Source organism: Eublepharis macularius, chromosome 3, assembly GCF_028583425.1.
Source record: "Eublepharis macularius isolate TG4126 chromosome 3, MPM_Emac_v1.0, whole genome shotgun sequence".
Classification (NCBI taxonomy): domain Eukaryota; kingdom Metazoa; phylum Chordata; class Lepidosauria; order Squamata; family Eublepharidae; genus Eublepharis; species Eublepharis macularius.
In genome coordinates, this window is record NC_072792.1 from 97,522,388 (window position 1) to 97,537,440 (window position 15,053).

General features: G+C 43.0%; 1 protein-coding gene across 1 annotated transcript; it reads left to right on the forward strand.

The window, feature by feature from the left end:
* Positions 1-6,132: 6,132 nt before the first annotated feature.
* On the forward strand, positions 6,133-6,894 carry C3H21orf140 (chromosome 3 C21orf140 homolog). The gene has a single exon (XM_054973253.1). The coding sequence runs from the start codon at positions 6,133-6,135 to the stop codon at positions 6,892-6,894; it is 762 nt and encodes a 253-aa protein (XP_054829228.1).
* The last annotated feature ends 8,159 nt before the right edge of the window (positions 6,895-15,053 follow it).

The following is a 15,053-nucleotide window of genomic DNA, read 5'->3' on the forward strand; positions in this document are numbered from 1 at the left end:
TCAGTAAAGCTTTTGATAAGGTCCCCCATGACATTCTGATGGGCAAACTGGAAGACTGTGGACTGGACTATAGGACAGTTCAGTGGATAGGGAACTGGTTAGAGGACCGCACCCAAAGAGTGGAGGTCAACAGTGTTTCATCAGATTGGAGGGAGGAGTCGCAGGGCTCGGTTTTGGGCCCGGTACTTTTCAATATTTTTATCAATGATCTAGATGAAGGAGTGGAAGGGCTGCTCATTAAATTTGCTGATGATACCAAATTGGGAGGAGTAGCAAACACCCAAGAAGATAGAATTAAAATTCAACAAGACCTGAATACTCTGGAGAAGTGGGCAGCTGTGAATAGGATGCAATTCAACAAAGACAGTGTACAGTATTACATATGGGCCACAAAAATGGGAAGCACAAATACTGGATGGGGGATACACTTCTGGGCAGTAGGATATGTGAAAGGGATCTTGGGGTAAGAGTGAACTGTAAACTAAATATGAGCAGTCAGTGTGATGCGGTGGCAAAAAAGGCTAATTCAGTCTTGGGTTGTATCAAAGGGGCCATAGCGTTGAAATCGCAGGAAGTCATAGTCCCTCTCTATACTGCCTTGGTCAGGCCGCACCTGGAGTATTGTGTGCAGTTCTGGAGGCCCCACTTCAAAAAGAATGTGGACAAAATCGAGAGGGTGCAGAGGAGAGTGACGAGGATGATCAGGGGTCTGGAGACTGAGCCCTACGCGGAAATGTTTAGTTTGGAGACTAGTTTGGGAATGTTTAGTTTAGTTTGGGAATGTTTAGTTTGGAGAAGAGGCGATTGAGGGGGCGGCATGATTGCTCTCTTTAAATATTTGAAAGGCTGTCATTTGGAGGAGGGCAAGGAGCTGTTCCAGTTGGCAGCAAAGGGTAAGACCCGAAGCAATGGGCTTAAATTACATGCACAAAGGTACCGGCTGGATATTAGGAAAAACTTTTTCACGGTCAGAGTAGTTCAAAAGTGGAATCAGCTGCCTAGGGAGGTGGTGAGCTCCCCCTCACTGGCAGTTTTCAAGAAGAGGCTGGATGAATACTTGTCAGAGATGCTTTAGGCTGATCCTGCACTGGGCAGGGGGTTGGACTAGATGGTCTGTATGGCCCCTTCCAACTCTATGATTCTATGACACTGAGCCCACAAACTTGCAACTGGTTTTTCCAAGGCACCAACTTTGTCCCATGCTGTACACTCCTGGCTTAGTATACAAGTGTCTATTGGGAAGTGTATAAGTGTGCTTTCTGAACACAACCTAAAGGTAAAAATCACACTCTTTCAGCAACAAGTATTGCAGAATTAGGTACTATCCTTATTAATAGGGAAACAAAATGTTTGAGGAACGTCTAGTTGCACAGGTGGTAAACTTTGCTCCACATGATTTCTATATTAATAGGGAGCAGAAGGGAAATAACCGCTCTTATTGTGTTAAAATGTTTGTGCAAGAACTTTCAACAGGTAGCTTCCTCAGCAGATTTCATGCTTCTGCTTGGGTAAGCTCTTGTACAAGCTGAAGAATAAATTTATTTTCACTTTTCTTACACAATGCTGTACTCTGAGGGATGAGAAATAGCCTTTTTGTGATCAAGATGGCACCTGGAAGAAATCCTTTGGATTCACTTCTACGTCAGATGAATGTTCACCATTGCATGGTAGCCACACTCTAGTGAATATATTATGCTGGTTTTATTATTACTATTTTTTAATTTAAAACAATTAATTCTAAACCACCTTGAGTCCAATATATGCCAAAAGCAAGATAATTTTAAATAAATATCATATATCTGAACAGAGCCTTCTTTCACCTGGTGGTTTTGTGTTCTCTGTCTTTGTTTCAACTCCATCGGTCTGTGCTATGGATTCCTAGCCTTGGTCCTTGTACTTGTGGTACAGATCTCTCAGGCTACTTCACTGTAGTCTCCTGAGGTATACAATGAACGTCTTCCAGCCTACACTGATAGCAAATGCCTAATAATTACTGCCATCTTCTCTGTATCTTTATAAATTGTTCTGTATAGTCAGAGGCAGGACTTTGTGTACTTTACAATTTCACTTTCACAGAAATTTTCACATCAGTGGCTATGGAATTTGTTGCATTAGATTTCCTGTTTCAAGCATCTATGTGGCTTTCAGTTGTGTTGTCCAGTTTCCCCCCAAATGTTCTCCATCTGAGATACAGGAAGAACATAAGCAACAACTAGCCACAGTTTGCATATGAAGAGAATGGTCTCATTCATATGCTTGCCTGAATTTCTGATCAGATGCAGAAATGTGATCAGATTCTTCTTAGAGCAGACAATCAGTTTATTAAGGAGTTATGTTCATACAACAGTAAGTTACCCTTGGTGGTGGTCAGTTGTAGTCTCCCTGTGTTTCCATATTCTAATGAGCACCTCTCTGCCCTATAATTCATAATGACTTCAGTTCTTGTCACATGAGCATAAAGCTGCTTAAGCTTTTTAAAAAAGTTTATATCCTTAGAAAACATGGGTTCTGAATGTTAGAAAATTCATGATAAATTTGGTTATGAGAGGTAAAGTCTTCCTCCTGTGCCCACCCAAATTGTACAGTCACATTGTATGCTAACAGGATGTCATAATACTGTTGCAACATTGTTGCGTGAGAGAAAGGATTCTGCCATGAAGAAATGTATTGGTTCTTTCATGGCTTGTTCATATCATAACTGTCCTCCTTACACCTTTCTAATAGTTATCAAGAGGACGTATGGAAGTGAAACTAGTTTTTGTACTTGCTTGTTCACAACCAACTGCAATTGTTGTTTGTACAACTTTAGAGGCAAACACAACAATTTATAATTTGGTTGACATGTTCTGCAGCTCACAAACAGAAAGGAGATAAGAGTCACTTGCGTAGCAATCATACAGACAGGTAGGGAAATGCAGGTAGATCAGAACTGTATTTCAGTTCCTCAGAGTCAAAAGATATATAATAAATATGTTTGTAAATGAATGTCCCACAGTAATTGACCATGCGCTGCACGTAGGGTTACCAACTCCAGGCTGGGATATTCCCAGAAATGTGTAGGTGGAGCCTGAGGAGAGTGGAGTTTAGGGAGGGGAGGGGATATGACATGACATGACAACTCAGAAAGGATGTGATGCCATAAAGTCCACCCTCTGAAGCTGCTATTTTCTTCAGGAGAAATCCATGTCTTATGATAGAACATAAAGTTTATGGTACATCAGGAAGAGATAAGTTTGAGTTTCTATATGCAACAAACCTCAATACATCAAAAGTGGTTTCCCCCCCTCAAATGCTATCTTTACTGATCAGACATTTTCCAGCATTTTCAGTTTAAGATTGGGAACCTGTCTATTCAAATTGTTCCAGCAATTCAGTCACTGGTACATGTTTCATTCCTATCTTGCTCAAAGCATCATTTCTAGTTAAAATGTGGCCTTTTACCAAAATGCTTTACAATTCCACTCCAAGCTTGATCAGGAGATGAGGTAAATGGGCAAAATATATTTTATTCCCTTCCAAATAGAGTTGACAGCCTCCAAGTGGTGGCTGGAGATCTCCCAGAATTACATCTGATTTCCAGGTGACAGAGATCAGTTCACCTGGAGAAAATGGCTGCTTTGGAGGGTGGACTTTATGGCATTATACCCCACTGAGGCCCCTCCCCTCTCCAAACCCCACCTTTCTAGGCTCCACCCCCCATTTCCCAACCCGGACCTGGCAACCCTACTTCTAAACCATACTCATCTCTCATTTTATTTGTTTACTTATAGCCTGCTTTCAAACTGAGACCCAAGGTAAATTACACAATGTAAAACAATGGAGTCAAATAGCATTAGATATCCAATAAACAATGTAATAGAATAACAACATGCTGAGCTTCACCATGCTGAACAGCTAGGGTTGGCAGCCTCCAGGTGGGGCCTGGAGTTTTCCTGGAGTTATAGGTGATCTTCAGACTACAGGGATCCATTTCCCTGGAGGAAATGGCAGTTTCAGAGAGTATACAATAGTCTAGGAGAAACAACGTATTATGAAAAGCAGCAGGTTCTGTCTTGTAATATATCACATATCACTCAGACCAAAATAACCCTGTCAAGCAGGCTCCCATCAGATCTTGGAAACTAAGCAGGGTTGGGCTTAGGGGTGTCATTCCCCCACCTGGGGCTGAGGATCCCCTGATCCCACCCTCCGCCCTGCTTACCTGGCTGGCAGGGGGCGTGGTTCCCAGGGCACACTTCTAGGTGGTGTGGTGCACCTTCAGGTAGCACAGTGTGCTCCTGCACCCACAGTGGCCCGATTCGGGCTGGATCATGCCCCACAGCAGGCCCGATTCAGACTGAATCGTACCCAATTTGGTGCCCTGGTGAGTGCAGGAGTGCTTCCAGACCGTCCCCCATCCCTTGACCCATGAAGTGATGTCATTGCACAAGACTGGAGCGTGCACAAACGCAAACGCAAACAGAACATAGTATGGTAAGTGCTGAGCTCCTGATCTCCCACTGGTGGTCAGGGGACCTGGCAACCCTAGCTGAGCTTGGTTAGTAATTGGATAGGAGAACACTAAGGAAGAACAGAGTTGCAATGCAGAGGCAGACAATGGCAAACCACTTCTCTAAGTCTCTTGGCTGGAAAACCCCAACAGGGGTTGCCAATAACATCACTTCCCTGATCAGCTTTGTCCCCTTCCCAAATTTCAGCCTCCCCCAGCAACGGCCCCAAATCTCCAAAAATTTCTCAAGGCAGTGCAATGTGGCATAATGCATTGATCAGTCTCCTCAGTCCTACTCCAGAGTGTCCTCTTTATCACCACCTCTGAACATTTTTTTCAGCAGTGATGGCAAAATGCTGCACATGGCCCCAAAACATATTAAATTGCATGTGAATGGGGAGAGTATGCTACCCTTTGTGCTGTTATTTGGATGCAAGTAATTCAGCATTGCAAGCTGTTCGTTTTAAAATGTGTGTGTCTGTGTAAAGCACTGCCAACATGGCAACATAGGGTTTTCAAGGCAAGCCATAGAGTTTTCAAGGGCTTTCAAGGCAAGAGACAGGGTTTTGAAGGCAGGCCATTGCCTTTCTCTGCATAGTTCCCCAGGCTTTCCTTGGTGGTCTACCATCCATGAATTAACCAGGGGACAACCCTGCTTAGTTTCTGAGAGCCAGCAAGATCAGGCTAGCCTGGGCCATGCAGATCAAGGCTGTTTTAAAATACTCATATATAAATAAAGAAAAATAATATGTTCAGAATCAAACATTCTTTAAATTGCAAAATTCATGCAAACCAAGCACAAGAAAAAAAATCCAAGGACTCAGAGACAGTTCAAGGATGCAATCTTGCCTTTTCTTCCATGGTCTTTCATCTATAATTAGGGCCAACTTCAAGGCCATAATACTGTTTGGGAACCATATTGTAATCAGTCCCCATATATCTTGGTACATTGATTCCTAAACCAAGAGAAACGTTGAGGCTATATAATAGCCTGCAGTACTAAGAGGTTTATTTTGACCTACTCAAGCCTACGAATAACTCTTCTTATCCATTCTTTCTTAGTGGCTTATTAGATAAAGTGAGGGCTCATTAGATAAAGCGAGGACTAGAGTTACCAATGTTCTAGTTCTCCAGGAATTACTGGTCTCCAAGCCGCAGAGGTCACTTCCCCTGAAGGAAATGACACCTTCAGGGCTGGACCCCATGGCATCACTCCCACCTGGGCTCCTTCCTTTCTCCAAAGTGCACACTCTTCAGGCTCCATCCACAAATCTCCAGAAATTTTGCAAGTCAGAGCTGGCAACTCTATTGACAGTACATAGTTTAATCTGTTTTATAAAAATCAATGTTTGCTTTAAATGAAATAATTCAGGTTTGTTATAACTGCACTGTACTTTTCTCCATGATTTACAGTGCTATTCTTATAATTAGGCATAAGCCACATTGAACAATATAGAATATACTTTTAAACATGCACAAGATTTGCTATTTGTCAGCTTTAAAATATGACTTTATTGTTTAGCTTTTGTTTACGATGCTACTGAATACAGTGTTCAGTGAAGTCCATTGTGAGGTCATCAGTGTTCCAGTACATCATCAGAACATTGCAGAACATTGCACTTCACTGTATTTGAAAGTCCAAGATGTATCGTATTGTGAATCCACTTTTAAAGCACATCATGCACCGGAGTTATCTTGATCCTACTTCAAAAAAACAGTGTCTTCAATATCTAAAGACACTAAGAACTCTGCAGTTCAGTGGTTACAACAACACTATTTTTTTAGGAGAAACTGATATTTTGGAAAGCCTTATAACAGGGGAAAAGGTTCCCCAAGAAGGCAATCTCAACTGGCCTTTATGGACCATTGTACATGCAGGTAGCAGTCAAGGATGGGTACCGTGGAAATACAGAGTGTTTCTAAGAGATCATTTATCCTTAGGCCAGCAAGAAGATGTCTTCCAGGAATTCTGTGACTCCTTGTCTGTCACCTATGGGAAGTGTGTCATTGTGGTCAGAGAGAAAAGACCACCTAGAATGCAAAATGAAGCGTCTAGTCAAGATGAGGAGATAAGTGAGCCTCAGCCTGCATCTTCCCTGTATTTATCCAGTATCAAGTGTTGCCCAGAGATTGCCAAAGCCTCAGGACATGAACTTCTTTCAGTGCCTTTCCCGTACAACTACCTGCACCCTATGGATGCCGCCTGGTCATCTTTAAAATGGTTTGTCATCAGTAACAGAAAGGAATATTCTCTGAAGTCCATTGAGAGGACCTACTCATATCAGTGCATCCTTTTCAGTGACTTGATTGGAAAAGGAATAGAGAAAATGAGCCTCAGCAAATGGAAGGTGGCAATTAGCAAAGTGAGACGATGGGAAAACTACTACCTGGACAAGTTTTCTTAACTATTGCTCCTGCAACCATTTCAAAAATGATCTTTAATTGAACATTAGCAGGCCAGTAGACTAAATCCAAAGGGCTGGTTGGCTTCTATGTCGCAATTCTAAATCACAAGCAGTAATAAAAGGAACCATTTTAATATGTGTCTCTGTGTAATATGCTAGGTTTATAAGTGCCATTTAAACAGATTTAATTTAATCCATCTGTGAGTAAAGAACACATTGACAATTAGGAGAGGCAAAAGGTAGCAGATAAAAAGAGGTAAAGTGGGCAGATGGCAGAGAAAAATAATATAATGAAAAGAAAACTGAAGAGGGGAAACATTCCAGTCTCTAATAGCTCTAAATTAATGGCATAACGGCTCTAGAGAACATTCATTTTTTTAAAAAGTCTATGGAATCACTGATGGGGGAGGCAAGGGGTCGAACTTAGACATGGGCACGAACGGGGGAAAAAAAGAACAATGTGATTCGTGGTTCATCGCATTTCCACGAACTAGGAACCACCCTTCACGACCCTTTCCCAGTTCACGAATCGGGTTCACGGTTCATAGAATTTCACTATCACACACCCCAAGCCAGCTTCAGACCATCTGCTGAAGCCGGTGCAGAATGTGTGAAGCTGACAGCCCCGTCAGCAGGAGAACGGGACTGTCAGCTTTACTCACCCCGCGCTGGCTTCAGCCCATTGGCTGAACCTGGCACGGGGTCTGTGAAACTGTCAGCCCCTGTTCTCCTGCCACCCAGGGTGGAAAGAGAATGGGGGCTGAGAGCTTCACTCGCCCCGTGCTGGCTTCAGCCCATGGGCTGAACATGGTGCGGGGTCTGTCAAACTGACAACCCCTGTTTTCCTGCCACCCTGTGCAGAAAGAGAATTGGGGCTATCAGTTTGACAGACCCAGCACTGGGTTCAGCCTATGGGCTGAGGCCAACGCAGGGTCTGTGAAACTGACAGCCCCCGTTTTCCTGCCACCCTGGATGGAAAGAGAATGGGGGCTGTCAGTTTTACTCACCCCACACTGGGTTCTGTCATGGGCTGGTCCAGATAGCAAGGTCAGAGTCCATTCTAGAGTCCAGATAGCAAGGTCAGGCAGTCCAAAGATCAGTTAACAGCAAGTCCCAAGGGCTAGGCAAAGGCAGAGTCAAGGCATGGTCCAAAGGTCACAATAGCAAGGCAAGGGCAAAGCCAGGTTCAGTGGAGTGTTGCAGCAGGAACAGGATTCTGATGTGTTGCTTCCATGCCTCCTGGTCTTCTGTGGCTGGGTTTTATAGCTAGGCTGAGCTGGCAGCCAGCTGCTTGGGAGCTATCCTGTGCTTACTTCCTCATCACTCTCAACCTCATCACTCTCAACAAGCAGCTGGTGTCTGGCCAGGAGGCGTGCACTTTGCCACCTCTCCTGCAGTTCCACTTGTTGCTTTTGTCGATGGCGCTCTCCAGGTGAAGCTGGAGGTTTGGGTGTCCTTGACAGTCCTTCACCAGTGGTGTTGGAACTGGAGGGCAGTGGTGCTGCTGGCTCTGCTGCTGACTGAGGGCTTTGGGTAACTGCTGGCTGGGCTTCACCAGTGGTGTTGGGGCGGAAAGGTGTTTGGGCTTCTGGCTCAGCTGCTGGCCATGGGCTCTGATCTGCCAGCAGCTGTTCCTCCTGATTGCTGGCTTCTGCTGTATCGGAGCTGGCTTGGCTGGTTACACAAGGCTCCTCTTCTCCCAAGGAGTCCTCACCTTCACTGAGCCCTATGACAGGTTCAGTCAATGGGCTGAAGCTGGCACGGGGTGTGTGAAACTGACAGCTCCCTTCTTCTGCTGCTTGCCGGCAGCAGAATGGGGCTGTCAACTTCACACACCCTGCACTAGCTTCAGCTCATGGGCTGTGTGTGTGTTTGTGATTTGGCCTGGGGCAATGATGTACGTGGAAGACATAACAGCAATGATGGCAGACTGGACCGCTAATTGATGTAGCCTAGCATCCTGTTTCTTTCACACCTGGTGCTCCTGGGAGGCCTACAAGCATGTCAGCACATCCCCCTGTAGCCCACCCCAATGCTACTCTCCCAACAGAAATCACACCTGCCTCCTGAGCCGCACTCCCTCAAAAGGAAAAAAAATTATATAATATGTGTCTTTTCTCCTACTATAGCTGATAGCTTGGATGGGAAATTCTGTATGTGAAACAACGCACTTGTTACTTTCCCTCCCCAGTACCACAGCTCCCAAATCTAATTCCGTTCCTTCATTGGCAGAGAAGACTAGAGGGCAAAAATGGCCTTGCAAAAGGGCCCCATCCCCTTCAATGGAGGAGGGAAGGGAAGAAGCAGGTTCAACATGGCTCCTGTCCAGCTCTCAACTCTGCACCTTGTGATGGGAGGTGTTTTTTTCTGTCTGCCTTCCAGCAGTGATAGCTCCCTCCCTTGCACTTTGCACATGGTGGTAGCCACTGCTTCCAGGGGTGGAAGACCCTGCCATGGTTTGCCTACTGATGCTTTGTAAGGGTAAATTACATCTCAGGAAATTCAATCACAAACCCCCAGTTTAATTAGTTCAAACCCCATGTATAACTTGGGGATGATCATAACAATACAGACAATAATATAGAAGATTGTTGTAAGAACAACTTGAGACAATATACATGACATTTGAAAATTTGGGGGAAATGGCCTTTTTGTGTCCAATCCATGTTTAAAATTATTATTTTTCTCAATGAATAAAAGTCAGCTAGCAAACATAGTTAAGGGACAGCTGCTATTTCATTATGACATTCAGTTTCCATAGCATTTAATTTTATACTTCTAATAATAGAATGGTGCCAAGTAATATTTCAGCCTGCCAGCAAAGTTGATTACATTCAAAAAAGGTGGAATCCAATAGAATTCTTGTTGAATTAAATTACTACAATTTCACTTGAAAGCCCCTTCCTCATCCAACAATCCACAACTAAAACACAGGAAGAAGAACGTAGAATACAGAACTCAATTATAGATTCAAAAGGATCACATAAGAACCGTACTACTGTGTCTGAAAAGAACTATCTGTTCCAGTATTCTGTTTCTCACAGGGCTAGCAAGATTCTAGAAAGCCCAGAAGCAGGCAATGAAGCCATACATTTCCCCTTCTATTGCCACTGGTGTTCAGAGGTGGACTGTCTCTCTGAAGGTGAAGATACCATTCATAGAACAATCAATTTGTCTAGCTCCTCATTTTAAAGCCGCATAAGAGCAGAAATACGTTATATTCAGTTCTGTGCTCATTTTAAAACACACTGGAAATAGCTCTTTAAGCCTTTCCTCCTTTATTGCTTTCCCACCAAAAATGCTGACTCTAGCCACTTTACTGCCCCTGTGGAAAGGGAAAGGGCACCCTTCACCCGACAGTTCTACCTCTCCCATCTGCCATTCTCCCCTTCAACAAATCCCATGTTGTTGATGTTTATTATATTTTCACTTTGGTCTTTCATCAAGCTCAGGGTGACGTACATGGTACACACACACCCCGCCCCACATTTTATCCCAGAACTATAAATAGAAGGCTTAATCAGCTTGTAGGCACCCTGCAAGCTTCATGAGAGCAGGGCTTTGAATCCATCTTTCCCTTGTTGTTTGCCAGAGCTTGAACAATACTGTCTTAGAGCCAAGCTACAAGTGACGCCTTACACAGGTTGGACACTTGTCAGCTTACTTCAAGTTTTGATGGGAAATGTAGGCATCCTGGTTTTACAGCTTGGCTCTCCATTACAACAAAACAATGGCACTTCCCGTACTGTAACAGTAAAACTAAAGAGAACCCTCACGGGAAGGAACAACAATTACAAATTAATAAACAACTCTATTATAAGTGCCCAAAGGGCCATATGTATTTCTCCATTACAGCCGCAGGACCAGGATGCCTACATTTCCCATCAAAACTTGAGGGAAGCTGACAAGTGTCCAACCTGTGTAAGGCGTCACTTGTAGCTTGGCTCTTAGTTGTTTTGGCTGACATTCTCTACTCCTTTTCCATCACCGTGATATCTTTCTTGAGACAAGGTGATTAGAACTGTAGACAGTATTCCAGATGTTGCCATGTGAGCTTTACAATGGTGGCCATTTTATTGCACGTTCTTTCAATAAATGCAAGGTTAACGTTAGCGTCCTCCGGACTTTTTAATGTGTGTTCTTTATTCCATCCAATCTTCAATTATGAGTTTAAATAACTTCCAGGTATTTTGAACAGATATGACTCCTTTACTCTTCCTTTCAAACTCCTTTTGACAAATCCACATAATTTTGAGAAGATCCCTTTTGAGAATATTTTTTATCCTGTCCTTTCCTCCAAGGTGTTCAGGAGAGCATACATGGTTCTATCCTCCTCCATTTTATTCTCACAACAACCCCATGAGGTAGATTGAGAGGGAAGAACTGACCCAGGGTCATCCAGTGTGTTTCATGGCAGAGTGGAGATTTGCACTCAGATCTCCCTAGTCAATCATTGTAATTGCTATGCCATGCTGGCTCTGAAATCAAACATGACTGGTGTTGGACATTTTAGGCAAATTCTTGTTTACATAACAGCACTAAGATTTCCAGTTGCTTCAACAATGTTATTAGGAAACCTCACCATTCTGGTGAGGTTCAAGAAACCTCACCAATGTTGTTAAGAAACCTCACCATTCTGAGAGGGAATAATCTTTCCTCTCATCTGCCTTTAGTAACTAGCACCCAGCCTAAACATGCCAGTTTCAAAACTAGCTCCCTACTGAGCAGTCCTCAATCTACACGTGATCTTATGTCCAGTTTCCTCTAACAGACTGGTCAAAAAGCCCAAGGGAAAAAACACCCAAAAGTGTATTACAGGAAAAGAGGTCCCCCCTCCCCCCTATAGAGGATAAGGTCAGAAATGGACACTATACTTCTGTTGATACAGCCTAAAATCACATTTGCTTTGGCCCCAGCTCCCCAGCTATATCATGGAGATGATAATACACTGCTTTGATTCACTGCTCTGAGTGGGGCACTAATCTGTCTAGAAGAGTGGTATATAAGCACAGTTATTATTATTATTATGACAAATTAAAGGAGAGGACAAAAGGCAGAGCTAGTAAACATTCTGCGCTTATATGTACTTATATATATGTGCACAGGGGAGAAAAGCTGCAGAAATTCCAGGGAAAGACCGTGTCTGCAATAAATGCAGCCTTTCACAATACAGAATTCAAAAGACTATAGGAAGCAATCTGAAGACTGAACTGATCATGTATGCAGAACTCAGGGCATAAATCAAAGCTGTATGGAGCCAGAACCAATGAAAAAGCCCCACGCGGAAAAGGACAATGTAGAATGCAGCAACTACAGCACACAAGAAAGAATATTCATTTTTACAGTAAAATGCAAGTTTTCAGCTTTTGCATTGGCAACTTGAGTCAGAGCTTGTTTCTGAGCAAAAATCTAGGTGCTGGTTTTGACTGTGAAGCCCTAAATGGCCTTATATTCACCCACGCAAGTAAGTTTCATTTTATCTAATGGGAAACCGTTCTCAGTATCACAGCCAAGATGGGTGTTTTTCTGGTGTGCCGCTTATAGGAACTTTCTCCTTGGATATATTTCTTCTTTGCTACATTTTAAGCAGCAGGCAAAGTCTGTCCTGTGCCCCAGAGCTTTTAATCATATTAAAGACTTTCTATTACTTGCTTTATCTGTTTTTTGTTATTTGAAAATGTTATTACTGTGTTTTTATTTGCACTATATGTTGCTTTTGTGTTCCTTGAACGCTGCCTAGCCATTCATGGCAAAAAAAAAAAATGATAAAATTCCTAAAGTTAAAACATAAAATAAATAGAAAGCACAGGGGAAATGTATGAACTGAAGTTGGGCTGGGAGAGGTGGTGCTTTCCGATTCTGCAGAATGAAGCATATTAAATAAACCACTTTTATTCACACTACATCACATTCCAAGTATAGAATTTAGGCTTTGGGCGCTGGCCATGCTTCTCCCTGAATAAGCATACAGAGTGAAATATTAGGTTTGATCATCCGCATTGTTTAGAGTAGTTCCATGCTCTCAAAGCAAGTGTGTCACTTTAAAAAACAGAGTATCTCCTGCTATTTACCACTGCTTAGTAATCTTGGAAAGTTACACCTCAAATAATAATGTTCCATTTGTGAGAATTATACAACCAAGTACAAATTATTCTAATTAACAATTTGTTCATACGCATACTGACTCTGAAGTAAGCCTCATGAACTTCAGTGGCACTGACTCCGAGTTATGTGTACAGCCTTCCAGTCTGATTGAATGTATGTTTACTCATATCAAAGATGCACCACCCATCTCTCTAAGGGCCAGTTCTTGCACTTTTACTAATTCAGGGGAGCTGCACTGAGAGTTTAATCACAGAAAGAACTTTTTCTTACAGTTTTTTTACCCATTCTGTATTCCTCCCCTTTTCTTTCTGCTCTCCCTAACATGTGCTCTCCCGTCTGCACAAGTGTGATCCCTCATGTCTGTTACTTATCTTTTTCTATTTCCATACCACACATCTCTGCAGCTCCATCTCCCAGCTGCACTCCAGTCATATTGCCCTTGCTGCACTTGCAAAAGGTCTCAACTTTTACCTCTGCCACTTCCAGTTAAATAAGGATCCAGTAGGAAGTGAAATGGAAGGCCTCTGCCAGAGAAGAGCTGCTTCTAATCAGAGGTGACAATAATGATCTCAAAGTACCAGTGGTATGACTCAGTACAGGGTTGCTTTATGTGTACCCTTCATTCTCTAAAAAAACACTTTACAAGTTCAGGTATCCCTGTGATTCCCCCCCCCTTTCTCATACTTACACACACACCCTCCAAACTACTTTCCTCACCCATAAGTCATTTCCAAGCTACTCCCTTTTTTCTCTCAGGAGGACCCCACAGCTTTCTCCATCTCTGTACCTTTTCTGTATCCCATCCCTCTTTAATCTCTCTGTTATCTCCCCCTTTCTTACCATCCCCAAAGGGCTACTTGCTTGCTTACTCCACAGATCTCCTTATGAGCAACACTACTTCCATCTTCTCTATGAACCTCTGAGCTTCATGCACCACTCTCAGCAGTTTCTCTGCACTCTCATCTCACTCTCATCCGCTGTATCTCCATCTCAGTTCCTCCATTTCTTCTATTAATATTTTATGTACTTTATCAGTGTCAACATACCCACATCCTTATTTTTACTGAGCTCGACACCAATAGCACATAACATTTTTTTCTTTCCCAGTCACTTCCACTGTCTTCCCTTAAGATGAGCAACACTGACATAGTGATGCACTTACAATTCTTTAGCACACTTTAGATACTTCCACAAAGGCTGAATGCAGTGGGGATTTGGGGCTACAAATACAGAGGAAAGAGGTACAAGTCTACTGAATACTTTATGTTGTTCAGGCTTAACTCAGAAGTCAGTCCTACCAAGTTTAACAGAGCTCGCTCCCAAGCATGTATAGGCTCGCAACCATCCACACTTTTGTCTAGCATGAATTCCATCACAGCCAGCTTCACCAACAAAGGCAGCTCACCAAATTTCCACAGGATGGCAGTATGATATGCAACTATGTCTTTAAAAATTGTGGGGAAAGAGGCCAAATGTAGGGAAGAGCCCGGTTTATTGATTGCTTCAGAGCAGCTGGAGTAGCTAAGCAGAGAGGAGGCTAAGCAGAGAGGAGGCTTCCATGATATTTCCCCCAGCTAAATTACATTCCTGAAGCAACTACTGGCTCTGCAAGGAGGTGGGGGACAAAAGAGCAGCCTAATGCAGCTTACTTGAAGTTTTCTTTTAAAAATTATGATCCCATCACATCTACAAAACACCCGCCCCCAAGTTAAACAAATGGGTTGGGCCTCCCCAGTTGTAACTAAAGACAAATTAGGCCTCTTAATGTGATGCCTCTTGGCCAATGAACAGGGTGGCACAATGATAAAATCGAGGAGGCAAAGCAGAACTCCGATTTTTTAAAAATCAATCTTCACATTTTTCTAGGAAGATTTGCCTGAGTTTGTTCCATCCAACTCTGGTGTAAGAACCAGAATTTTGAAAAAAAGATCTCTAGAGTTTGTGAATTTAGTTTATATTGACACAAAAGATTTAGATGTCTCCAAAGAGAGCAAACCTCAAGTGCTTAACTCTCCAACTGAAATTAGCAAAATGTGAAGCTTAGTTTTTCGCTC

Coding starts and splice junctions, on each gene's coding strand:
- C3H21orf140 (XM_054973253.1), top strand. CDS start 6,133: ATGTATCGTATTGTGAATCCACTTTTAAAGCACATCATGCACCGGAGT.